At 53.8% G+C, this 24,373-nt stretch overlaps 1 protein-coding gene across 2 annotated transcripts in view; it reads left to right on the top strand.

The window, feature by feature from the left end:
• Nucleotides 1-12,833: 12,833 nt before the first annotated feature.
• The window catches only part of SEMA5B (semaphorin 5B), a 39,951-nt gene continuing 28,411 nt past the window's right edge, over nt 12,834-24,373 (top strand). Inside the window, exons 1-3 of one of the 2 annotated variants that reach the window (XM_004712232.3) lie at nt 12,834-13,006; nt 18,851-18,950; nt 22,916-22,961. In XM_004712232.3, coding sequence (XP_004712289.1) covers nt 12,853-13,006; nt 18,851-18,950; nt 22,916-22,961 — 300 coding nt within the window. In that variant the 5' untranslated portion in view covers nt 12,834-12,852. The remainder of the gene's footprint in view (nt 13,007-18,850; nt 18,951-22,915; nt 22,962-24,373) is intronic. The other variant, XM_045287564.1, reaches the window with a different exon arrangement.

Raw genomic sequence — 24,373 nt, 5'->3', positions numbered from 1 at the left:
AAAGCTGTATTTTTCATCGTTGCTACAACGCACCCTGACTGGCTCCCCAAAACCCCTCTGAAAGGGGTTCTCCAGTGGCCTACTATTGGGCTTTGGGTCTCCACTCCGCACTCCCCCCATCATTCACTAGGGTAAGATTTTTTGTTCTGATGATGCCTTACACCTGATTCCTTCGACACCTCGTGATCACACAGGGTGATATGTTGTTCCATGTGGGCTTTGTTGCTTCTGAGCTAGATGGCCGCTTGTTGACCTTCAAGCTTTTAAGCCCCCAGACGCTATATCTTTTGATAGCCGGGCACCATCAGCTTTCTTCCTAGACTCTTCTTCCTGACACTTCTCAAAGTTCATTTCTCCAGCCTGGCTGCATTATCTGAGTGAGGTCCTGAGCCCTAGGTCTGGAATGCTCTTTGCCCCCTCTGCCCCCTGAGCCAGATGGCCATCCTTCCCTTTAAGACCCCACTTGAATTCTGCTCCCCGAGGCCTCCAGCCTCCTTCCCCACAGGCATTCATTCCTTTCTCCCTTTCCCAGCCCATTTTTATTTTTTTTAAGGTGGGTTTGTTTCCATGAAACCTCTTTTATCGGCCAAGGATCATTTTGGGATTTACAACATAAAAGGGCCATGGGTATTAATGTGTGTGTGATCAAACCACTACCATTAGGACCTGCCCTGATGCTCCTGTGGCTAGGTGGGTGTCCACGGCAGGGCTTCCTAGTGGCTCTGGGTTCCAGTGACAGGACCTCAATGCATCTCCATGCTTTCTGATACTACAGGGCATCCCAGGTGCAGTTTGCAGGTATGCTGCCCCAGATCGGGCATCCCTCATGACTCCAAGAAGTGGTGTTTTGTTTTGATGATTCCTGGCATTGTTTGTAGGCCCCAGCCCATCTTGTTACCTCTCTGAGGACCCCCTCACAGTCCACTTCCTGTTGGTCGTCTCCACAGCTTCCGTCTCCCCTCCAGGCTTGTCAGCGGCAGGCAGGAGTGCTCACTCACTGCTGTGGAGTGGATTCCAACCCACGGGGATCCCTTTAGGACAGTAGAATCGCCCCGTGGGCTTCCAAGACTTGATGGGAGTAGAAAGCCTCATCTTTCCCTCAGAGCGTAGCTGGTGGTTTCAAACCTCTGACCCTGCCGTTAGCAGCTCAGTGCATAACCCACTGCACCTCTAGGGCTCAGACCCCTTATTTATCCCACTCGCCAGTTTGCTACATGGAAGTGCTGGCTCTCAGTGTGGCATCTTAGCTTCTGCCCCACAAGATAAGTGACAGGTGGACCCCTGGCAAGCAGGGGAGGGCAGGGCTGGAGAGGGGTTGGCTATTGGGAGCCCCTTTGGGCTCTGTGGGGACTCAGATCACATATATTCTCCGGCCCCCTCTGTAACTGCTGGCCTCCCACCTCCTCAGGTTTTGCCCCCCTGCCTTTCTCGCCATCCCTCTGTGATTTCATCTACTCCCACAGCGTTAGCTAATCCTCCTCCCCTGGGATCTGTGCTGGGAACAGGCGCCCAGAGAAGTCCCATGGAAGGGGTGTGTGGCTTCTCTCTCACAGGCCCGCATTTGCACTCACACGCCTCCAGGCACCATTAGAGTGACCCCCATACTAGGACCCACAGGGAATTGGGGCAGCAGCGTGAGAGAAGGCAATAGAAGCTCTCTGCCCGCTGATTTGGGAAAATACTTTCCTAGTCACTAAGAGATTCCCGAAATAGCTGGAGTCAGCTGGTGCTGTGCCTCCCTGCCCCCGTTCTTAGAGCACCCTGTCACAGCTCTGCAAGGCACCACACAGCAGTACCAGTGACAGGTGACCCCAGGACCGGGTCAAGGACAGGTTCTGTGCTGCCTCCCCATTCAGACCCCAGGCTGCCTCTGCCTTGTGCTAGAAAGCTCTTTGGGGATGTGTCTCCTCTCCCCTACGAGACGGAAAGCACTTTGTGTGCAGGGACCACGGCTCTGTCATCTTGCCCATCTCCCCACCTCCCTCATCTATACAGTACCTGGAGCACAGTCTGCCCAGTACATGCACAGCCAGTGTCCCATCAAGGAATGAATGATAAACCTCAGGTAGATGCTTAGGTAAACAGCTGACTATTTTATGTCCACTAATAAACCTGGAATAATAAGGAGTTTCAAAAGGGGTCTGCTTGGTGCCGGACTTAGTTCTAGTTTCCTTACAAGCCTTCTTTCTATGGCAAAGGAAGCCACTAGACTTCTTTAAAACAAACAAAACCGTCGCTGCGAGAGGTTTCTGACTCGACTCGGGTGGCCTCCTGTGTGAGAGGGGAGCTGCCCTCCACAGAGTTCCCGGTGGCTCTGAGCTCTCAGAAGCAGTTCACCGGCCTTCTGAGTTACCTCGGGGCGCACTTGAACTGCCAACCTTTCAGTTAATAGGGAGCACTTCCTGTTTGCCGCCCACTTGGATCCAGGTAAAAATGCTTCCCAAGCTCTGGGTTTTCCCTCTGTCAACATAGCTACCAAAAAACCAAACTCACTGCCATTGAGTGGATTCCGACTCACACCGACCTTAGAGGGCAGGGTAGAAGTAGCCCCTGTGGGTTTCTAAGACTCTTTACAGGAGTAGAAAGCCCCTTCTTACTTCCGCTGAGTGACTGGTGGTTCTGAACTGCTGACCTTACTGTTGGCAGCCCAGTGTAACCACGACACCACCAGGGCTTCTTCACAAGGAGGGAGAAGAATCGAGCTCAATGATCAGTCCAAGGCCAATACCTATGAGGCAAAAGGCAGACCCCCACCCTCCAACCATCTTTACCAATTCAGACACCACCTGTCCCTCCCAAGGCACTCTATTCTTCTGTTGGGCCACACAGTTAATTAGTAATTAATGACAATGGCCACACAAAACTCAGGCTATATGCACAGTTATGGGTTTCAATAGGGAGATTAGCAGGTCACAATTCAGGATCAGAACTGTTCAGAATATAGTCCCTTGGTCTAGAGGGGACTCTTCTCAGCCATGCCCACAGACACACCTCTCTCTAGTCCTTAGCCTCTCAGCCACTTGGTCCCTTGGCCTCGCCCTGCTCGGTCACTCTCAGCTCTAGCTCCATCAGTTAGCAAATCTAGCGCCCCCCAATTAAGTGCCTGGAGGCATCCTACTCCACAAGTGAGCCTCCTGCTCAAAGACACAGGTTTACTGGCTTTGTGTCCGGGATGTCTCATGTGCTGATAGCTGCTGCTTCTGTTGTTGCCAGTTCCCTGGCAGGTCTCTGGTTCACAGCCCTCTGTGTCCTGGATGGAGGAAGTTCAGTGCACCAGGATCGCCGGGCCCAAAGATGTGCCCCTATCCTGGCTCCTCTTTCTCGATAGTAGTGAGATCAGATCCCCCCTTTCCATTTCTGAAATGGCTCATTTAAAACCCAATGTGGGATGGGAAAACTGGCCAACCCCCTTTTTAGAGTTTTAGACATCCCATTTGCAAGTTTCTACCAAGTCATTTAGAAAGAGTTTCAAAAACTGACTCTAAGAACCATGTCAACGAATTCACTGCACCGCACCATGGTACTACGTTGCCTTCAGGAAAACTGAATCTAGCAGAGAAACTGTGGTATTATTTTAGCATCCAATCAGTACACATATTAGAAATAGAAATTCCTGTTTACTTTCTGAGTACTTGGAAGTAAGAGAAACCAGTCCGTCCGACACAGGTGTGGCACTTGGCGAATGATAACTCAGACTTGGAAAACAAAGGCTTGAACGAATTAAGAGTGCCTTTTAAGAAACAAATGGTAATAACAAGCAACAAAAGGGAACACACAGTGCTTGCTTGTGGCCATGCTGTTCCAAGCTCATTAGACCTTACAGTCTACAACTGGGAGGCCCATGTTACTGTTCTCCCCATTATACAGATAGGAAACGGGCACACAAGTATGAAGCACCTGGCCCAACGTGGGGCGCTGGGGCGCCGGTCCAGAGCTGGTCTTGTCGCACTGCCTTCATGAGGGTTGGTGTGTTGTTGGGACTTCTGTGTCGGCCCGCCTGATTATTGAGAAATCTGCTCATTTCTTTCTTTTGGCTCTCTCCTCATTCCTAGCGCATGCCCAAAGGTCACGTCACAGTTACAGATGGCCAGTGCCGCTCCTGCTATCACGTGTGTGCCCAGGAGGGAAGGAGGAGAGCCTTCTTAGAGACCTGCCCATTGGCTTCCCTGTACCGCCTACTTCCCTTGTGCCACCTCTGTGAGGTGGTAGGAAGGTGAGAATGGACACTGAGTGAGCCACACCAGAGGTAGTCCGACCTGGGCACGGAAGGCTGGCGGCATCCCAGCATTCCTGCTCCAACTCATCACTGCTCTGAGCTCTGTCTTCTGGTTGGCCCTGCATGGCAGGCAGAAGATGGCCACCACATGGCCCCTGTTTAGGAGCTCATGTTTCATCCACAAAGACTGATTTGACTCAGATTGCAGGGGAGAGCAGCTGGCTGGTTGATTTTTGATCACCTGACTATCTTTAGTCCAACCAGCTAGTGCCCGGGTGGAGGTCACATGGTACATATATGGTTTACCCTCTGATCTGTGCGGGGAAGAGAGGTAGCTTCTAAAGGTGGAGAATTATTGGGAGTTAGGAAGACACCCCTCCCTTTTCTCAGTAGAGCACCCTTTGTCCCCCTGCTCTGGTGCTAGATCCGATCAGTCCCCCTCCTTGCCCCCACACCAGCCCCAGGCCAGGATTTTGTTGGCGGGATTAGCTGCCTGGAGTAAGCCCTGATTCGCGGTGACCCTAATGCTGCCCGGTCCCACACCACCCCCGCGACCAGTTGTGGATCTGATCCTTGTGATCCATAGGGTTTTCCCTGGCTGAGTTTTGGCAGTAGATCTCCAGGCCTTTCTTCTTAATCTTAGTCTAGAAGCTCTGCTAAAACAGGGTCAACATCATAGCCGCTGGCAGGTGGGTAGCGACTGCATGGGCAGTGCATTGACCCGGCGTCCGCTCAGGTCTCTCACAGGGGAGGGGAGAGTTCTACCATGGAACCATCAATGTCTTTAACTTGCCCCGCCCCTTACGGTGTATGGGCCCCAGGCATGAGCCCCGTGGCCACCTGAGAATTAGGACATTGATCTCTCTGCTCAGGGTCCGTGCAGAGCCGGCTCTCTGGGTCTCCATCTCTAGGCGGTGCTGGTCTGTGTGTGTGCGCGCGCACACGCGTCCATCGGCTACACCCCTTCCTCCCTCTCCTGGGGGATCTGGATCCTGCTCTCGCTCCTGCCCTTCCACTGCGCACAGCCATGCGTCCTCTCCCCGGGCTTCCAGTGTGCTGGGCCCAGGAGGAGGAGGTGATATTAATCTAGCAATTATTGATTCCGGTGGGACTTGCAGGATATATTTACATAAAAGCCATAATGAGTCTGGAACTTCATGAAGACACTCAGGTACTTTAAGTCCTAGGGGCGGTGGGCAGAGGTGGGCAGGGAGGAAGCCCGCATGTGCTCTTTATTCAGGCCCTAGTTGCTTAGAATCAGGCCACACCCAGGGTCCAGCCTCGCCAGGAGGTTAGGGGTGCGGATAGTTGTCAGGTCAGGGTTAGGGAGGCCTGGTAGGGGGGGCATGGGCAAATGGGGAGGGGTGGATGATAATGAGAAGATGCCAATTGTCTGGGCACCTTATGTGCCTCTTGGGCCTGATGGGGGAAAACCCCAGCTAAGGTCTAAAAGGATGTTTGCATATGCATTGAATGTCACTAATTAGGTGGCATATCAGTCAGGGTCCCTGTAGGAAACAGATGGCCCACTCAAGTTGGGAAGTGGGAGGACAGTTTAACAAAGGAACTGTTGACAAAGGTGTAGGAAGGGGGGCTGAGGAACCATATGGGATAGTGCAAGGTGCAGTACCGGCTACTAACAGAGGGGGCAGCACCCTCCTTCCCTGCTGCAGCCAGCGAGGCCTTTCACTCAGCCTCAGCCCTTCGGCCCCCCTGCACAGAGCAGGAAGGAGGACAGTATATCTGGAGGGACACACAGAAGACATCCAACACAGACACCGCACGGCAGAAGGAATTCACAGCCTATGCCCCAGCGAGGAGCCCATTTCAACTCCTAGTGACATCGTGTGACAGAATTGCCCCATCCGGTTCCTAGACTGCCACCTTTATGGGAGCACATCACCCGGTCTTTCTTTCTCAAACCGCCCCCACCCCACTCCCCAGGGCAAGTTAAAAGTGCCAGCTTTTTGCTGAGCAACCGAGGGATGAACTGACCCAGTGCCACCTGGCCTCCTTTCCTCCAGAGACACACACTAATTCGCCGCTCATTGTCAGCAGGGCACTGGATCCAGGGCCTTGTAAAGATTTAAACTCAATGACTTCTCCTGACTATGTGAGGAAGGAGGAGGAGCCCTGGTGGTGTAGTGGGTCACAAATTGGGCTGCTCCCTGCAAGGTCAGCAGTTCGAACCCACCAGCTGCATCTTGGGGAGCAAGACGAGGCATTCTGTTCCTGTAAAGATGCCCAGGGGCAGTTATACCTTGTCTTATAGGGTCACTATGAAGTGGCATAGACTCCACGGCCGCGAGAATCTAGAGCGTCGTTTGTTAGTAGAATTACCCACGGTACAAAGGAGGAAACCAAGGCACAGAGAGGTTGAGTCCTCCCCTACCGTCACACAGTGCGTGAAGAGCAGAGCTGGAATCTAAACTACTCCAGGGGTTGGTCTTGCCATCTGATTGTTGCTGCCTCGATGGCCCCGAGACTCTGACAGACCCAGAGCCAGGAAAGGTGGGGACTGTGGTGAGTATCAAAGGAAGGCCAGCCAGGCCACGCCCCCTGCAGCCACGCAGCCTCGTGCTGCGAACAGATTCTCCTGTGTGATCCTGGGAAATGTTCTGTTCGGCGTTTTACTTCATTTCTTCGCTTTGCTTTAACTACTTTCAAGAGCAAGTTTCATTTTAGTTTTCCTTTCTTTTAACTTTACCGTTTACTTTCTGAACCAAGTAAGCGTACTACCTTTTCAATTAAAAAAATTGTTAAGCTGCTTAAAAACTAATTTTAGTTCACCAAATATTCTAAACTGAAGTGGGAACTGGACCGTGAAGTGGCGCACCGAACCATCATCCACGGGGCAGTCCCATCGTCTCCTGCCAATCAGGTCACAGCCAGTGAGGCCTCTGTGTGGGCAGGACTTCTCCGGAGGGTTCTGGGACCTCCTGTCTTCCTCCCTGGAGGCGGGACACACACTTTCTCTGCTTCCCATTCTGTTGACAAGCCATATGAAGCCGTGCTGATGGCAGCCAGAGCCCTGGAGCTGGCGGAGACACATGGAGAGCGTTCCAGCACTGAGATGCTTCCGCAAGACTTTTCACCCCACCAGCCTATGGTCTTCCTGCTGTCAGTATTATTGCATGTGCTGTGTGAGTCTGTAGGAGAATTTATGGACTAGTGTCGGGCATCTAATATCCGACTTAGGGGCTAATATCGAACTTAGGGACTTGATCTGGACTGGGCTGAGATGTTTTCCTAATATACAATTACTCTTGGATATAAAACTCTCTTACACACACATGAGTGTCTCTAGATTTGTTTCTCTAGTCAACCCAGCCTAGCACATCCACTTTTATCTGTGTTTTCTTTTAAATGACCTTTTTTGCTTTCTTCACGTATGAGGGTGTTAATGGCATCCCACAGCTCAGCTGGTCTTTATGTTCAGTACACCGAGTCTGTTCTTGTGATTGCCTCGAAATGCATGTGGAATATACTCAAAGTTATATTTTGGCTCTCATGGAATTGCCTGATGAGCTCCCCCATCATCTCTTCCCACAGAGATGGCCGGTTTGATTACTGCTCCTTCCATGTGGTAAGGTCCAGCTGTATCCCCTACCCCCCAAAACCCCAAACTCACCGCCCTGGAGTCCATTCCAACTCCTAGTGCCCCTGTAGCGCAGGGTAGAACTGCCCTGTAAGTTTCCGAGACCGTAACTCTTTAAAGGAGTAGAAAGCCTCATCTGTGGTGGCTGATGGCTTCAAACTGTTGACCTTGCGCTTAGCAGCCCAGTGTGTAACCACTAACCACCAGGGCTCCTTCTGTATTCACCATTTATAGTGTTGTTTTCAGTGAAGGAGTCATTAGCCTTGCAAAGTTCTATCTTGAAATCTCCAACTTTGCCTCTGTAACCCAAGTCCTATTTTCTAATTATGGATCCTTTTTCTTTATTTCCAACTTTCACATTCCAATCAATGTTAACCGCCAGTGCATCTCAGTTGTATGCATGATCGGCTTCGAACTAAAGAAGCTGGTAGAATTCTTTAATTTCTTCCTCGCTGGCTTTAGTGGTTGTGCATAGGGTGAATAATAGATATATTAACTGGCCTTTTTGTAGACAGATAGATATTATCCGATCACAGACAGCATTATACTTAAAGCTAGATCTTGAACTGTTCTTTTTGATGATGAATGTGATGTCATTTATCTTGAAGTTGTTCTTCCCAGCAAAGTCAACCTGAGGATTGGCTGATTTAAAATGGCCAGGACCAGTTTATCTCTGCTCTCTAATGGCTAAGATAGTGATCTTTATGCACTCCCTCTCATTTCTCACCTTCCAAATTGGGGACACAGACCATTCCAGTTCAGACTATGTGGTGAACTAAAACAAGTTTTCTTTGTTTGTTTGTTTTTTAATGAAAAGAATTTTTGTAATGGAAAAGGTGTTTTGTTGACCCAGTTCAAGAGTGAAAATGCATACAAAGGTATCTGGTGTGAAATCCTGACCACCGCTTCGCTGCTGAATATTGTTGTGGTCGCCATGGGTCAGCCCTGACTCAGTGGCCACCAGGAGGCTAGCAGAATGCAGTGTCGCCCATCCCATGCAGTGACCACTGGTATATTGGGCCCCATGTTGGCAGCCCTTGCCCCCCTCCATCTGGTTGAGGGGTCCTCTCATTTTCATTGACCCTCAACTGTGCTCAACATGACCACTCTGTCATCAGGGACCCTTTCCCCTTTGCTGGTGCTTGGTCTTTCCAGAAGCCAGCGTATTACTGTCTCCCCATCCTACTTCTCAAGGCCTCCCCAGGCTGTAGTTCTCCTAAGATGTCCCTGTTCATTCTTCTGGCAGTCCCCTGTATATTCACGCTTTGCCGGCACCACCGCTCCGACCCACCATTTCTGCCTTCCTGGCCTCTTACCCTAGAGTCTCACCTTTCAGGGAAGGGGCCCAGGTGCCATGTCGTACGTGCCTGTGAGGCCATTGAGAGACCATGGCTTCAATCATTTGTCCAGTGTGCGTGGATGCTAAGACAGGCAAATGTAGAGGTGCCTTCTTCATTCTACCCTGGTGTTAAGTGGGGAAGGAGTCCTGGTGGCCCAATGGCTGCTCACTGCAAGGTTGACTCCTTGAAACCGCACCCCACCCCCAGCCCTCCATGGGAGAAAGCAGGGGCAGCCTGGAAACCCCAGGGAGCAGTTGTGCTGTGCCCTCTGGAGGTGCTATGAGTTGGAATTGACATGTTGGCACTGGGTTGGTTGGTTTTTGCTTATGTTCGGAAAGGAATCCTCATGACGCCATGCCTCGAAGGTCCATTGCTAGCTGAAAGGTTGGAAGTTCAAACCCACCTAGTATCTCCTTAGAAGACAAGTCTGGCCATCTGATCCTGATTAAAATGCAAACCAAACCCATTGTCCTCCAGGCGCAGTTTCTAGGCTGTGGATCGGCGGCAGGAGCCTTGTCTTGCTCCCTGGGGCAGCTGGTGGCTTCAAGCAGCCGCACTGTGGGTCAGCAGTCCCACATGGCCCCATGCAGGCGCCTTCCCGGAAAGATGACAGCTTGGAAGCCCGGCTCCCTCTCGCAGGAGAGCAGTTCTCCTCTGTCCCATGGAGTCCCCAGGAGTTGAAAACCGGCTCAGCGGCACCTGGGAGCAGCCCTCTCTCTGAGCACCAAGGTAGCACTGGAGTAGTGGCCACACTCCGCCTGCACCTTGTTTATGTCCACGTTGCAGACTGGCGACCCAGGACATCAAAATAGAGATGTCCCTCATCCGGGACATCAAAACAGAGAGCTCCCTCATTCTTTTCTACAGCGACAGACCATTCTAGGAGTAGGAAGCCGCCTCTTCAGTACTGTGGCCATTTCCTTGGTGGTCTCCTCAAATGAGCAGCCTGTGCCACCGTCCCTCTGCACCTAGGCAGGGGCCACTGGTCAGTGACTGCTGCTCACCCTCCGTGGTGTCGGCCGGAACAGTGTTTCCTTGCCTTCCTGGCTCCCTCCTTTTCCCAATTTACACTCCGTCACAGATGGATACTTATGTAAAATTCAATAAAAGGGAATCACCAGAGAAATGAAGTTTTTAGAAGCACGCAAAATATAAGCCTAAACATCTTAATAGATTCCACAGACATGAAATGGCTCAGTTAAATTACAATCCAGGTCTCTACGACCCTCACACATTTCTGCCCTCATCATGGGGTTGATGACTGGACTCCCGTTTCCCACCCTCGGAGTGAGCGCTGCTTCGAGTCCATTCTGACTCACGTGCACCATAGTCAGACTCTGCTCTAGAGAGCTTCAAGGTTGTGACCTTTCAGGGGCAGGTCACCAGACCTTTCCAACAAGGTGCCCCTGAGTGGGTGTGAAGTACCAGCCTCTCAGTGTGTACCACCCAGGAATGCCCAGAAATTAGATTCCGAGGGCAAGGGACAAGTGCCGCTGCCAAGTGATCAGCTATTCCCAGCCCCTCCACAGGAGTGGCACCGTTTTGCACACCTATCAGCAATATACCACAGCCTCTCCCAAGGAGGGTGTCGGCCAACTTGGATTTTTGCTCAACTGGTCAATGAGATGCGGCATCTCAGTGTGAAGTTTGATCTGCATCGCTTTTATTAGTTAAAAGAGCGTCTGATCAATTGACTGGAATGGACATGAACTGTCAGCACTAGCAAAATGATCTCTAAAACAACTTTTTGACAGAACCGCAGTATTTAAAGACTAGTATATGCCCTTTTCCCATTGGTAGGATGGCGGCTAGATGTCCCAGCAGTGGGCCCCGTGGAAAAAAATTATTAAATAAAATCACTCAATCTTGAACCATGGTATTGCATAACCCACATTTTGCCAGTATAAACCAATGGCAGTACTTTGGGTATTCTGCACAATTAAGGCTAAACCCCAGCTCCCTTTATTAAAGCATTTAACTGAATGCAAAAGATACAGCAGGACCTTTACCAATGGCTCCCATATCAGAATGCTACAGGAAAGATACAGCAGAGCGCCTGCCTGATTCTACATGGAATCCCAAATATCCTTTTCCCTGGTTCCTTCCTCATTCCTGGGAAACTAGAGACCTTCTCTAGCAGGTGTTATTTTCTGGGTTTTCTGTCCATGTTGCTAGCCATGCTGATGTGAAGTGTCTCGTGGTTTCGACTGGCTACTGATCACAAGCATCTCCTCACGGTTGTTGGTTGCCTGCGCGCGTATTTACAATCTTTAGCTAATATTTCCTGCTAGATTGTTCCATACTCTCTTCGGGGCCATGGGAGTTCTGTGTACAATGGTCTGCGGTAGGATTTGCAGTTACACGTGACCACTTTGCCATTCTCCTTTTGATTGGGCTTGAAGGGGACGGGCATGTTTGTGATGAGAAGCAGGCGTTTCTGAGTTTTGTAGAATCAGATTTGCCTATCATTATTTTTTGTGGTTTTTGCATTTGGAATCTCTCCTAGGTTACAAAGGATTCGGCTTACATTTTCTTCTAGTGTATTCACGGTTTTGTTTTCTTTTCTCAGACTCTCAAGTAGAAGAGTCCCAATTTTACATCGTAGGGGATTTACAACACAAGCCCTTTTTACTATGCAGTTTCCACAAAGGCTTCATGTCTGCAAGACACCAATGACATGGTATCTGAGATAAGGATGCCGTGAATCTGGGCTTAGAGGTGAAGAAAGAGCTGGGCTTTTTTTTTTTTTTAAGAGCTGGGCTTTGAGCTCCACTCCCCCTTGCACTTGTTGCTCTGAGTTCTCGGTCACCAGCGCTGCCGAGTCACCGTGAAGTTAAGATCAGATGCGAGGATGCGGTTCTGTGGAAAGCACCCAGGAGGGCTCAACCATGAGCCATGCAGGGAGCCCTGATTGCACTTTGAATTAAGCATGGGACTGTTCACGTCCACGTCGACGGTTTAAGCCCATCAGGTACTCCTTGAGAGAAAGTTGAGGCTGCCTGCTTCTGTGGCGATCCACAGGCTGGGAAGCCCTGGCGGCGTCTCCTCTGCCTTGAGGACGGCAGAGTCGGAATCGACTTCATCGCAGCGGCTCTTCGGTTTTACGTTGGTGGTGGTTTTTTAAGAGGCTATGCAGTGTAATCGAGTCTGGACTTTGGAGTTGGGGGGAGATGTTTATTTGGATGCGATACTTTTATTTCCTTGCTGTTATTGGAGACGGAGTGATTGTTTACAGAGCAAATTTGCCACGGTTTTACTCAAGTTTTCAATCTTCTATCCAGTGGAGTCTTTCCTAGTCTGAGGTATGAGTATGCACCCCACTTAATCCACAGCTACCGGGTCCCAACTCCATTTAGTCAATGGTCCCTCTCCACCCTGAGGACACCACCTTTACCATCCACATGGACTTTAAACCGCTTGGGATTGTAATACAGACAGCCCTGTAACTTGTCGGTGTTGCCCAGAATACTGTGACAAGGAATATTGGCTTTCAAGAGATGATCTATAAGTTTTGTGTGATTCGAACAGAGTCACATGAATAAAATACAAATTTTACTAGGAAAGAAGGAAGGCCTCCGTGGGGCCCCTCACCGCCATGAAGACGTTTCTCGCCGTGGCCCTGACTGACGGGGGGCACCTGGTGAAGCTGAGTGCTTGCCTTGCAGGTCCAGAAGCTCGGCCTGCAGAGGCGCCACACCATGGTGGCCCCAGGCCCCCTGGCCGTCACCCTGCTGCTGCCCAGCCTCACCCTGCTGGTGCTGCACCTCTCCAGCTCCCAGGACGTCTCCAGTGAGCCCAGCAGTGAGCAGCAGCTCTGCACCCGGAGGGAGCACCCCATCGTGGCCTTTGAAGGTGAGCTCCGCCTCCCACTCCCGAATCCCCAGTGCCTGGAAGGGTTTAGGGTTGACCTCCCTCCGCAGGGTCTTTGAGACTGGATGTGCCCGGGACAGTCATTTCCTGTAGGACACGGAGGCTTCCTCTGGGGATAGATGCGTTCAGGAGGATGGCCAGGGATGGGCCGGAGGGCTCTGCGTTTAGTGTCCAGGTACTGTCTTCAGACCCTTCCTCCATATCTACCTGGAGGGAGAGGCAGCCTTTCTCTGGGACACCTTTGCTAGAGAACAAAGGTGTACAAGGCTCCTTGGAAATGGGCCAGAGTTTGGCTGCTGTCTCAACTCTCGCTCCTCTGGACGCATTGGCTTCTTCCCCCCAAAGAGAATGAAGACGGGCTTGATCGTTAAGAAGTGCTTGGCCAGCAACCCACATGGAAGAAGCACACCAGCCTGTGTGATCTTGAGGTGTCGATGGGATCAGGCACCGGGTATCAAAAGATCCAAACAAACAACTATATCGATGCCTACAAGGGGGGTTGGAGTGGAGACCCAAAGCCCATCTGTAGATGATGGGATAACCCCCACAGAAGTGGTGTAAGGAAGGGATGATTCAGCCAAGGTGTAGTACAGCACGGGCGAATCACACATCATTCCTCTAGTTCCTGAGTGCTTTCTCCCCCCACTACCGTGACCCAGTTCTAACAGAAATCTGGCTAGACCGGAGAACACATGTTGGTATAGATAAGAGCTCTCGACACAGGGAATTCAGGAAAGATAAACCCCTCAAAATGTTAACGGGAGTAGTGTGGGCTTGGGGATGGTCAGGGAGGTGGAAGGATGAGAAAGGGAAACCCATCACAAGATTGGATCTATAGCCCTCCCCCCAAAGGGGACGAATAACAGAAGGGAGACAAAGGACAGTGTAAGATACGAGATAATAGTAACAATATACAATTGATCAAGGATACAGGAGGTGGGAAGAGAAGGGGGAAAAGAGGAGCTTATATCAAGGGCGTAAGCAGCAAATGTCTTGGAAATGATGATGGCAACATATGTACAACTATGCTTGCTGCAAGTGATGTATGGAATGTTGTAAGAGCTGTAAGAGCCCCCAATAAAACGATGGGGGGAAATAAAGAAGAAAGAATAAAAAAGAAATTTAGAATATAAGAAAAAAAGAGATGGGGAGTGGGGGGAGTGCTTGGCCTTCGCAGAGCTGCCTTCTGCTCTCAGACAGCTGTCGGAATGCCCTTCTGTGGGGTCTCGGGGGGCTCCCCGGGAAAGGGCCCTGATGACTCATCAGCCCTCCCGTGGGCCGAGGAAGAGCGCTGGTTCCTCTCACTACGGTGTTTCCCTCACTGAAGTTCATGGGCAGAGTCTAGAGGAGTCCTAGTGGTCCCGCGAGGTCGGTAGTTCGAAACCACCATCACTCCTCTGTAGAAAGGCTTTCTACTCTCGTCAAAGGTCTTGGAAATCCACAGGGGGCAGTTCCACGTTGCCCTACGGGGTCGCGATGAGTCAGAATCGACTCCAGGGCAGTGAGGTTTTTGGTTTTGGGGGGGCTGAGAGGGCCTATTCTGAGGGTACCATTCTTCTTTATCATAATTCCTGAAATCGGCGTGGCAATCTGTCAGAAGACAAAGCACAAGAACCAAGCAGCCACACCGCTGCCCGTCCCTCCCTGTTCACCAGCTTGCAGGGCGCTGGCCCGGGACCCACCGGCTGCGGCGAGGTGGTCCACTCTGGGGCCCGCAGGAGCACGCTCAGCCGCCCGCAGGTGCAACACTTGGTGCATAGGATGGAAGCCTGAGGCATGGAGAGACTGCTCAGAGCCGGGCCTCAGCACTGGTCCCCCATCCAGGGCTTCTTCCACAGGGCCCTCCCCTCGGGTGCCCTCTTCAGGAAACACACCCCTCTCCCTGTGAGGAGGACGGAGCCCGAACAGAACAGCACATCCATGAAGCTGGCGCTGGCTGAGCTTTGGGCTTTGCGGGGAGATGCATAGGAGGCGGGGCTTCCTGCAACGGGCAGCTGGGGTGTTCTGGAAGTGTGGGGTTCCCAGCTGTGGGCTGGATCGCATCTTCCAGCTGTCAGCTCCGTGCTGTCTTGCTTCAGCTAGGATCTGGGGCTTTGAAGGCTTAAGTGGATTAGAGTAAATTAGCGATGTCTTTAAGCAGACAAAATTTGCAGACACCCTCAGACTTCTGATGGCTCCCGGAGTGCTGGTGGCTGTCACTGAGGAGAAAGGCTGCGTGGGAAGGCAGAAGAGGGGGCTCTGAGGGACGGCTTCTTCATGTTGGGGTCCCCTGTGACAGCGCCTGATGGTATATTTCCTCTCTGGGACTTGCCTGGGACACTGTTCTCTGGCTAATTGTATGGGCAGCGGAATCCCTGTCCCCCAGCCAGGCTGTTCTAGGTGGGGCCTATGGGGTGAGGGCGGAGGGGCAGGAAATGCTGCCCAGGTGCCTGGGCTCTCTGATGCCGTATTTACACTGTTGTCGTAAATATAGAGGTGTGGCAAGCATGCGTCCCCCCACCCATGTTTGCATCTACAACTCTGTGGCATTGAGTGCTTCCCCCGGACTGTCAAACAGGGAGGCCATTTTTGATGTGAGTCACTTGAAGGAGCCTGCTGTCCCCTCCCCAGCCCGACCCCCACCCACCTCCATTCCCAGTGAAGGGCCCAGGTTCAGGCTGCCAAGGCAACTGATGTTGGCTGACCAATTCTCCCTATTTTGCTAGGATTTTCTCTGCTTTCCTTTCCTGGACCTAGACTCCCCCTGCACCCCCCTCAGACCCTTCCCCATTTTGACAGCTGCAGGGTTTCTGTCCCACTGACCACGTCCTTATGAGGCCCGGCATGGCACCAGGCAAGCCAGGGTGCTGGGAGCCCCCGGGGAGCACCAGCCGCACCCTGACGGCTGGGACTAACTCTGCTCCCCTGCACGGGGGTCCTAGACCAGGACAGGGGTCTCTTGTCTCCTGCCTCCCTTAACACTGCTGAACACACAGTAGGGTGTCCTTCACATGGGACATTGACTACACTCGGCCATGGCCGCCCCAGGGGCGGTGGCCGTAAATCCAGCAGAGCACCAGCCCCCTTGCTTCCAAGATCCCATCCGATGCCACACTTCCTGGGTGTGGCATCTGCTCTGTGGGCTCGTGAGTTTCCCTCTCCTCCGACACCTGACTGCTGTGTGAATAACCCCGAAACACACCTCCACCCCCACCCCCAGGATGCGCCAGCTGCAGGATCTGACAGACTGCCCCGTCTTCCTGCTTGGCAAGGTTAGATTTCCTGTGAGAGGTTTCTTCCCAGGCTGGGCACCTGGGGGGCTCTCTGGCCTGTGGAGCATCTCGTTTTCTGGGGTGGCAGCAAGCGGCGGGGCCGGGGAGAAGCCAGCCTGGAGTTAAACCTTGGCGGGTAACCCACAGTGGGAAATTGCAGTGCGGATCATTCAGATCACAGGCACATCTCAGAGATGTCCTTTTTCTCCCAGCTTTGCCCTCAAAAGCCCACACGGTGCACAGAGCCAGGGCCGGGCTTGGGGCTTCAAAGATCGCCTCCCCTCCAGTTCCCTTGGCCTGTTTAGTGAGAGGAGGCGGGCTCCCTTCCCAAGACAACTCTTCCCTCTCTATTGCCACCATGCCTGATGGCCTCCCCTGTCCACCCCCTACCGCCCACATCCATCCCTTTAGGGTGGGAGGGGCAGAGACGAGCACCCTCCCTACTCCCCCACTGTAGCCCTCCACCCTGGCCCTCTTTCCTCCTCTGAAGAGCCTGGGTGAGGACTGAGCTGGCTCCCAGACGGAGGCTCACCCAGCTCACCCTCGCATGTCCACTGCTGCCCATGTCCAGCGAGAATAAAAATGTGACCTAGCACCCAGTCGGTTGAGGAGCCAGCAAGCCCCCATCGTACACATACCATATGTACCCTCGACACCTCACGGTACGCACGGGAAACACGCTGAAACCTACTCAGGTGGCAATCGCACACACCGCCCAAGGGGCACGGGAAGGGGGCCGTCGATGGCGAAAGGGGGAGCGGTTGCAATCGAGGGAGGCTCCCTGGAGGAGGAGGGTCCTTGACTCCGCCTTGAAGGTACTGGAATTGCTGAGCGTGACTCAGAGGTCAGCTGAAAAACCCAGCCCACCCGGGACTCCAGGACCACTTCTCGCCACCTGATACTGCCCACATGTCATCCAGGCTCTGTGACGTTTGTCACCAACCTCTGGTCACCTGCTGGGGTGGGGGTGAGGGGAGCAGAGGCAGGCCCAAGGGGGTTGCTTCATTCCGCTGCAGCATTTCTTCCTTTCCCTGCTCTGTTTCCTTTCATCGTGCATATCACAGTTTTCTGAAAAACATCCAATTCGCAAAACCTCCAGTTCTCCAGGGAGCGATTAAGTGCTTGCCTGTCGTGCAGAAATGTAGGACGGCCTTTACTCTGTAGTGGGGGATAATGAGCAGTGATTTATTTCCCTTGGATTACACACACGCACGTGCACGCACACCTCTTTCTAACACACACAGTCTCTCCTCAAGCACATGCACACACTCCTCTCTCTCCCCACTCCCCCTGCACCCCTCCTCTGTGCTGGCTGCTAAGAGCACATGCACCGTGGAGAGAAAGCCACTCTGCTTCACGGCTCGACCCTTCTTCTGCCTGCGGCTCTCTTGCTCCGTGAGGGAGGGGGAGCTGGCCAAGGCCTGTAAACCAAGATGGGCTACATGGGCCTCCAACAGGAGGCAAAGGGATGCTGTGCTGGGGGGGAAGGGGTGCTCTCCCTAGGCCCTTCTCCCCCCCAAGCCAGAGGCTGTAGGGTCTCCCTGTGAAAGGCTTCACTCCTGGCTGGGAAGAGACCACCTACCCACCTCCCTGCCTCCCACCTCTGTGAAGCCTTACTTGGGGGGACACCGGCTTCTCCTCATAGAGTGGGGGCTCAGGATTTGTTTGATGGGGCTGGGCTGGGCCTGGGTATCCTAGGGGCGGGACCTGTCCTATCCCCGGGGGCAAAGTGTGATGAAGGAGCCCTCACCCCTGGCCTCAGGGAATCGGGGAGGGTTCTAAGGAGGAGGCACGTTAACAGAAACCCCCCTGGAGGGGAAACAGAAGGGCCAGGGTTGTGGGTTCTTGCTGGCTGAACTTGGGGGCTGCACGGAGGTCTGCGTTGGTTAGTGTGACTGGGCTGGAGAGTCTGGAGGACCTTCAAAGGTGAAGCCTCGTTTTTCTCCCAGTCACTTTTCGCAATCAGGAGACAATTCAGACAGCATCTTACCTGTGCCAGGCATTTGACCTGGGAGGAAAGTGGGGCCAAACCTCAAGGTCCAGAAGTTGGGGCTTTTCCCAGGAGCACCTGGGAGGGATGGAGGGTTTAGAGGAGCGTGCATATGACAATGGGTTCTCTGGGTTGCCACATGGGGAAATGCGCAGGAGCGGGCAGGCGTGGCAGCAGGAGACCCGTCCTGAGGCTGTGGGCACCATATAGGCAGGAGATGGGGATACCAGGAGGGGAAGGACCGACTAGATTTCTGGTGTGTGGTTTGTGGCTGGAGAGGTTGTGGGAGGGTCAAGGACAATGCAGGGCTCCCCTGGGGCAGCTGGGGGCAAGGTGGAGCCCTTCTCTGACCCGGGGAGCACGGCGGAACTGTGATGCCCCACTGGGGTCCCCTCGCTGAGTAGAGATGGAGATGGGACAGAACCCAGGTCTCCTGGGTGCCTCCTGCCCCCTTCAGGTGCCTGGGTGCCCCAGCTGCCCATTCTCAGTTGCCTCCCAATTGGCTCCCCATTTCTGGTGTGCCCCTAGTGCTGCTTGGAGCCCTGGGTCCAGCAGTAACGGGCCAGCTGCCTTTCCCCGCTCCAGATCTGAAGCCGTGGCTCTCCAACTTCACCTACCCTGGAGCCCGAGACTTCTCCCAGCTCGCCCTGGATCCCGCCAGGAACCAGCTCATCGTGGGAGCCAGGTAAGGAGGTGGCAGGGCGTCTGGCCAGGATGAAGCAGGCTCTGGAATGGGGTGCAGGGGGTATTGTTTCGGACCTGTGCCCACCTCTGTGTCTTGAGTGTGTGTCCTCCACAAAAGGAAGAGTGTGGTGGCTGGGCAGGCGGGGGGCGGACCCCTAAAGCTCTAGATCTCTCAACACACCTCACACCTCAGTAGTGGCAGCTCTTGAGAGCAGGGGCACCCTGCTGCTGGCCACCTCCCCACACCCATCCCTGCCAGCCTCATGGAGCTCTCCACAGAGAAGGTGCCCAGGAGCCCCCTACTGGCCGGCTGGCCACCTGCACCCGAGGGCAGCCAGCGTAGTAGACAAGGTGCTCCTCCTAAGGACTCCCTGCTTCCTGTTCGCCTTTAGAGACGCGTTGTCCTGTGTGGCACTCGGCTGCTTACTGCAAGGTCGGTGGTTCAAACCCACTATGTGCTGTTCAGGAGAAAGAGGTGGCAGTCTGCTGCTCTCCAGATGACAGCCCTGGGAACTCTGCAGGGCCATTTGATCTATTCTTCCCTGTGGACTCTCCCTCCGTTGGAATTGGCTCCCCTCGAGCACAGGGCCTGGTCCTCTGACCAGCGGAGCACTTGCGGAAGCATGAGTAAAGCAGGCACATCTGGCAGGAGTGGGCTTGAAGATGGTACACCCCAGTGGGGTGTACTCGCGTGACCAGATCGCGGGGCACTGCAGGCCCTCAGGATTCACCCCAGACTTCAGGATAAGCCCAGGGGTGGGGCCCAGCGGTCTGTGTTCTTGCAAGCTCTCCAGGTGGTTCTGGGTTGCACATTTCAGACCGAGATTCGCTGGTTGAATCCGACTGTCCTCATGCTAAACACAAAGAAGCAGAGACCTTGAAAGGAGACAGTGACGCCCCCATCCCCTCCCCCCATTGATCACGTAGCAATATGACAAAAGAATATGGGGCCTAGAAGCCAGGTCCCTGACCTGGGGGCTAGCCTTCTTTCTGCCACATCTGTGTTACCAGTGTGGCCTCTACTGGTCTTTTTGAAGAAGCTCTGCAGCCCAGAGGTTGTGGTTCAGCTGGGCTGGGGTTGGGGAGAAGGTGGCCACAGGGTATCCTTCCTGGGCTATGCCCCAGCTGCCCATTCTCAACCTCCGGCTTTCCTTAGCGCCTCCATGCTCTGTTACTATACCATAAGGAGACAGCTGAGGACAGAGTCCTGGGCAGGATCAGATGGGCTACGTTGAACTTGACCATATTGTCTTACTTTCCCCATCTGTAAAACCTAGGCTGCAGTCCGTCTCCTCTCAACTTCCCAGGGCTGTTGTGAAACTGGGGTTGAAAGCATTTTTCGAAATCGTATGAAAGGGAATTGACCTGTTCCTGCCATGTGCCAGGAGCTGTTTTATGCACCCGTCTTGACCCTCCGTGTGTTAGTCCAGGTCGATTAGAGAAACAAATCCAGAGACATAGGAGTATACGTGTGTAACACGGAGCTTTATAGCAAAGAGCAGCTGTGTATTGAGAAAACATCTCAGCCCAGTCCAGAGCAAGCCCAGAAGTCTGATATGAGCCCATATGTTCGATACTAGTCCATAAACTCCTCTTCAGACTCACGCAGCACATGCAGTGAAGATCACAGGCTGGTGGGTGGGAAGTCTTGTGGATCCAGTGGCGGTGGAAGCATCTCCAGGGCTCTGGCTGCCATCAGCATGGCCTCATGTGGCTTGACAAGAGGAATGTGTAGCAGAAAGAGTTCCCAGAATCCTCATGATAAGGCCACGCCCACAAGGAGGGATCATCAGACTGTGACCTGATTGACAGGCTAGACTCCACCCCTTCACTCTTTGGTCAAGTTGAGATGAAACTGTAACTCACATTGCCCATGGTCACCGTCCCCCCAGGAGTGGGGCCTGGGATTCTCCCCCTTTTATGGATGTGGAAACGGAGGCTCTGAAAGGCGAAGCCGCCTGCTTGTGGTCATGTCACTCTTCCTACTCCACTGTGGGGCTCCCCCTCCCAGTCCAGATGCAAACAGAGCCTTCTCCCCGCCCCCACCTCCAGGAGGAGGTGCACCTTTTCCTGGGACCTGAACCTGCCTCTGCCCTCAGACCATTGATGGAGGAACTGACTGCAGAGGGGCCACTCAGGGTCCTTGGAATGCACATTTTCTGTCCTCAGCCTCTCCCTTCCCCTTTCTCTAGTCTGCTTTCCTCCCCCCTCTTCTCCTTGCACATCTACCCCCTTCTTCCTGGCCCTCAGGAATTCAGCCTGGAAATTTGGTTTTCATTCCTGCCCCGCCTCACTCCTTGAGGGATTTAGGGCGGGTCGAGCTACAGCGATTTCTCTCTCTTTTCCCCTCCGAGAAGAACGGGTGGTGATGAATAGTTTCTGAAGGGATAAAAATGAATGAAGGGCTGCAATGTTCCCCCCTAATTCTTTAAAGCTGTGAGCAGATGCCTGTGTTACCTGAGCAGGCAGCTGAGATGGAGCCATGAGGCTGAGGCCATCTGCCCCCAGGCCAGAGGGATGGGTAGGGAAGCGCTCCTAAGGGCCTGGGGAAGAGGAAGCCCAGGTCCCCAGTGAGGCCCGCCCAGTCACAGGCCAGCAGAGAAGCTGTGTGGGGCTGACCCGGAGCCAACGCTGTGGAAGAGAAGACCCCCCCAGTCTGAGGGCTCTCTGTCAGGCCCCAGGTTCCTTCCGTGGGGCCCCTCCTTTCTTCTGGCTCCTTCCATGACCCTTCCCCTCGTGTCTTTGCTCAGCACAGCTGAAGCAGGCCAGGACTTGCTAGAGTAATTGTTCCTTGAATTTCAGAAACCACAAGCCAAAGAAGATAGAAGGAAGAAAGGGAGGGAATAACGTTCTTAGAGAGAGCCAAGGCTGAGTCTCCGCTTGCTGGTGATCACGCCTTGTCACAAGGCAGGCTTCTTCTCCAAGTGCCTGGGAAGTGAAAAAGACAGGCGTGCATGGCTCCACTCTGCAGATGCCAAGGTTCAGGCTCACGGAAGGCCTGAGCCACGCCAGCAAGCGACTGAGCTGCCCTTTTCCCAGTCTCCGCTGCAGAGTGTGAAGCCTGCCACCCTCACGAGGCCTGAGCCTGTTTGAAGTGGCCTTCTGGCGCAGGGTCCATGCACAGGCATGGTAGTGCCCGGCGCCACACGGGTCAGTAAGCATCCGATACGTGTCATCATTGGGCCAGGAGTAGCTGTCAGATAGGGTGCAGGCTGGGCTGTGAGGGAGAGACCCTGAAGTGATGGATGGGGTCATTTGGGGAGGAGGGGACATGGTGGACCCGAGAGGTGGTCATAGAAAGGCCTGCCCCAGAAGAGAGGCTGATCCAGACTTTTGTACACCTGCAGCAGACACCCAGGCACCCAGGCTGAGTAAGGCCAGGAGAGATGGATGGTCTACGGGATGGGGGTGTGTGGCCCAGGGCCTGCCTGGGTCCCTATAAGACAGTGGTTCTCAACCTTCCTCATGCTGCAACTCCTAATACAGTTCCTCATGTTGTGGTGAACCCCCCCCCCAACCATAACATTATTTTCGTTGCTACTTCATAACTGTCATTTTGTTACTGTTATGAATCGGGCAACCCCTGTGAAAGGGTCACTCGACCCCCAAAGGGGCCGTGACCCACAGGCTGAGAACCGCTGCTGTAAGCCCGTGGTGAATTGTTTAGCTGAGCACAAGTAGGTTCTGTGGTTGTGGAGTTGGGGGCGGGGAGGGGGATTTCCCTGAGCCTGCTGGGGTGGCTAAGAGTAACGAAATCACTGGGTTTGGGGTCACCCAAGTCAATCTCCGTGCCACACACCACTGCCTCTGGGACCTGGACCAATTGCCCTGCCTCTCAGTGCCCGCCTCAGTTGTACAGTGGAGTCTTCTCCATCTACTCTCGAGGGGTGCCATGGAGGTGAAGCCCCGCCCAGGAGTCAACGCAAGCTCCCAGGGCGAGCCTGACTTGTGCTTCTGTCTTCACAGGAACTACCTCTTCAGGCTCAGCCTTGCCAACGCCTCCCTCCTGCAGGTACAGCTCCTTTCCTCCCATCTCCCTTCTCTGCAAACCCCCCAGGCTTCCCGGACAGCACGGGCCTGTGATTCGGGATGGAGCCCCTCGGATTGGGAATGGGAGACATCTCCAATCCCTGACTCACTCAGACGCTAGCTAGCGAGGATGCTGCTGGGCCGCAATGGGAGGGCACCGAGGTCCGAAGAAGCTGGTGATGGCGTAGGGTGACCAGCTGCCTCCATTTGCCTGAGGCTGAGGGTTTCCTGGGATGCAAGACTTAATGATGTAAAGCTGGGCACTGCTGGGCCACCTGGGAGGGGAGATCATCCTGAGCCTAGAGCCTGAGTCCACAGCAGGGTGTCGGAAGGGGGTGGGGCGCTCGAGGCTAAGGGTACCCTGGCTCCCTTGCTCAGCCTTCCTCAGGGTGACTCCATTGATCGTCTGCAGCCAAGAAGGGCTGCCTCCCTCCGTGTAATCCCCCAAGTGCTCTGGGAGCCGTTTTAAGGGGACTCCTTGATGCAGAACATTTATCCCAGATTTAAAAACAGATGCCAGGCCACCTCTGCAGAGGTTGAACGTTCCAGAGGAAGGAAGGGTGCCTCTTCTTCCTCTTGTTTCAAGGAGGGAAGAACCACCGTTCTCATTTCTGGAACAAGGGGGGCTTGTGGGTCTCCCAGGGACCAAGTGTTCATTGAGCACTTTGCGTGTTCAGGACTGAGCTGGGGGCTGGGGACATGCGATGCCTCTGCTCTTCAGGGCCCCCAGCCAGGGAAAGAACATGTGCTGCATAGATCCTCATGAACACCTGTGCTGGAGCAAGCAGGGGACATTCCCAGAGCCTGCTAGCTCGCTCACAAGCAGCCTCATGCCCACCTGGCACCCACAGAAAAGGAAGCCGAGATGCCAAGCCCAGCAGGCGGGGCCTGAGGGAGGTCCATGCAGCTGTGGACAGAGTGGGTGCGGTCATGCCCCGCCATCCAGGCAGGTGGCTTTTCTCTGGCTCCCATGGTCTGCAAAGATGGTCTTTGGGGCCCCTAGAGTGACAGAAGGGGTGAAGAGGGCTAGGTGTGCACAGAAATAGTGGCCGTGCTGTGGAAGCGTGCAGAGGTGGGGGTGGGGTTGTGCTGGGGTCTCAGTGGTCCAGAAGCACAGGGAACCTATTGGGCTCAGCAAGAGCTCTGCAGACTGCCTAAAGGAGCTTCCCTTGATCTTGGAGACCCGAGTGAGGTGTGAAATGGCTGTGTAGTCATGAGGGAGGCTCCTGGCGGCTGGATCACAGCATGTGAGTGGAGATGAGAAGGGGTGAGGCCCTGCAAGAGAGGCCCCATGGCAAAGACTCCTGATTGTTGAGCCAGCCGAGGAGCCCATATTTTACCTTTAAGACAACAGGGACTCACTAAAGAGTCTGAGCAGAGAAGTGGCATGAACAG

This window comes from Echinops telfairi, unplaced genomic scaffold (assembly GCF_000313985.2).
Source record: "Echinops telfairi isolate 266 unplaced genomic scaffold, ASM31398v2 ScPeMD7_17;HRSCAF=63, whole genome shotgun sequence".
In the NCBI taxonomy this organism is placed as follows: Eukaryota; Metazoa; Chordata; class Mammalia; order Afrosoricida; family Tenrecidae; genus Echinops; species Echinops telfairi.
The sequence above is the reverse complement of the archived record's forward strand: the minus strand, read 5'-3'. Positions and strand labels throughout refer to the sequence as shown.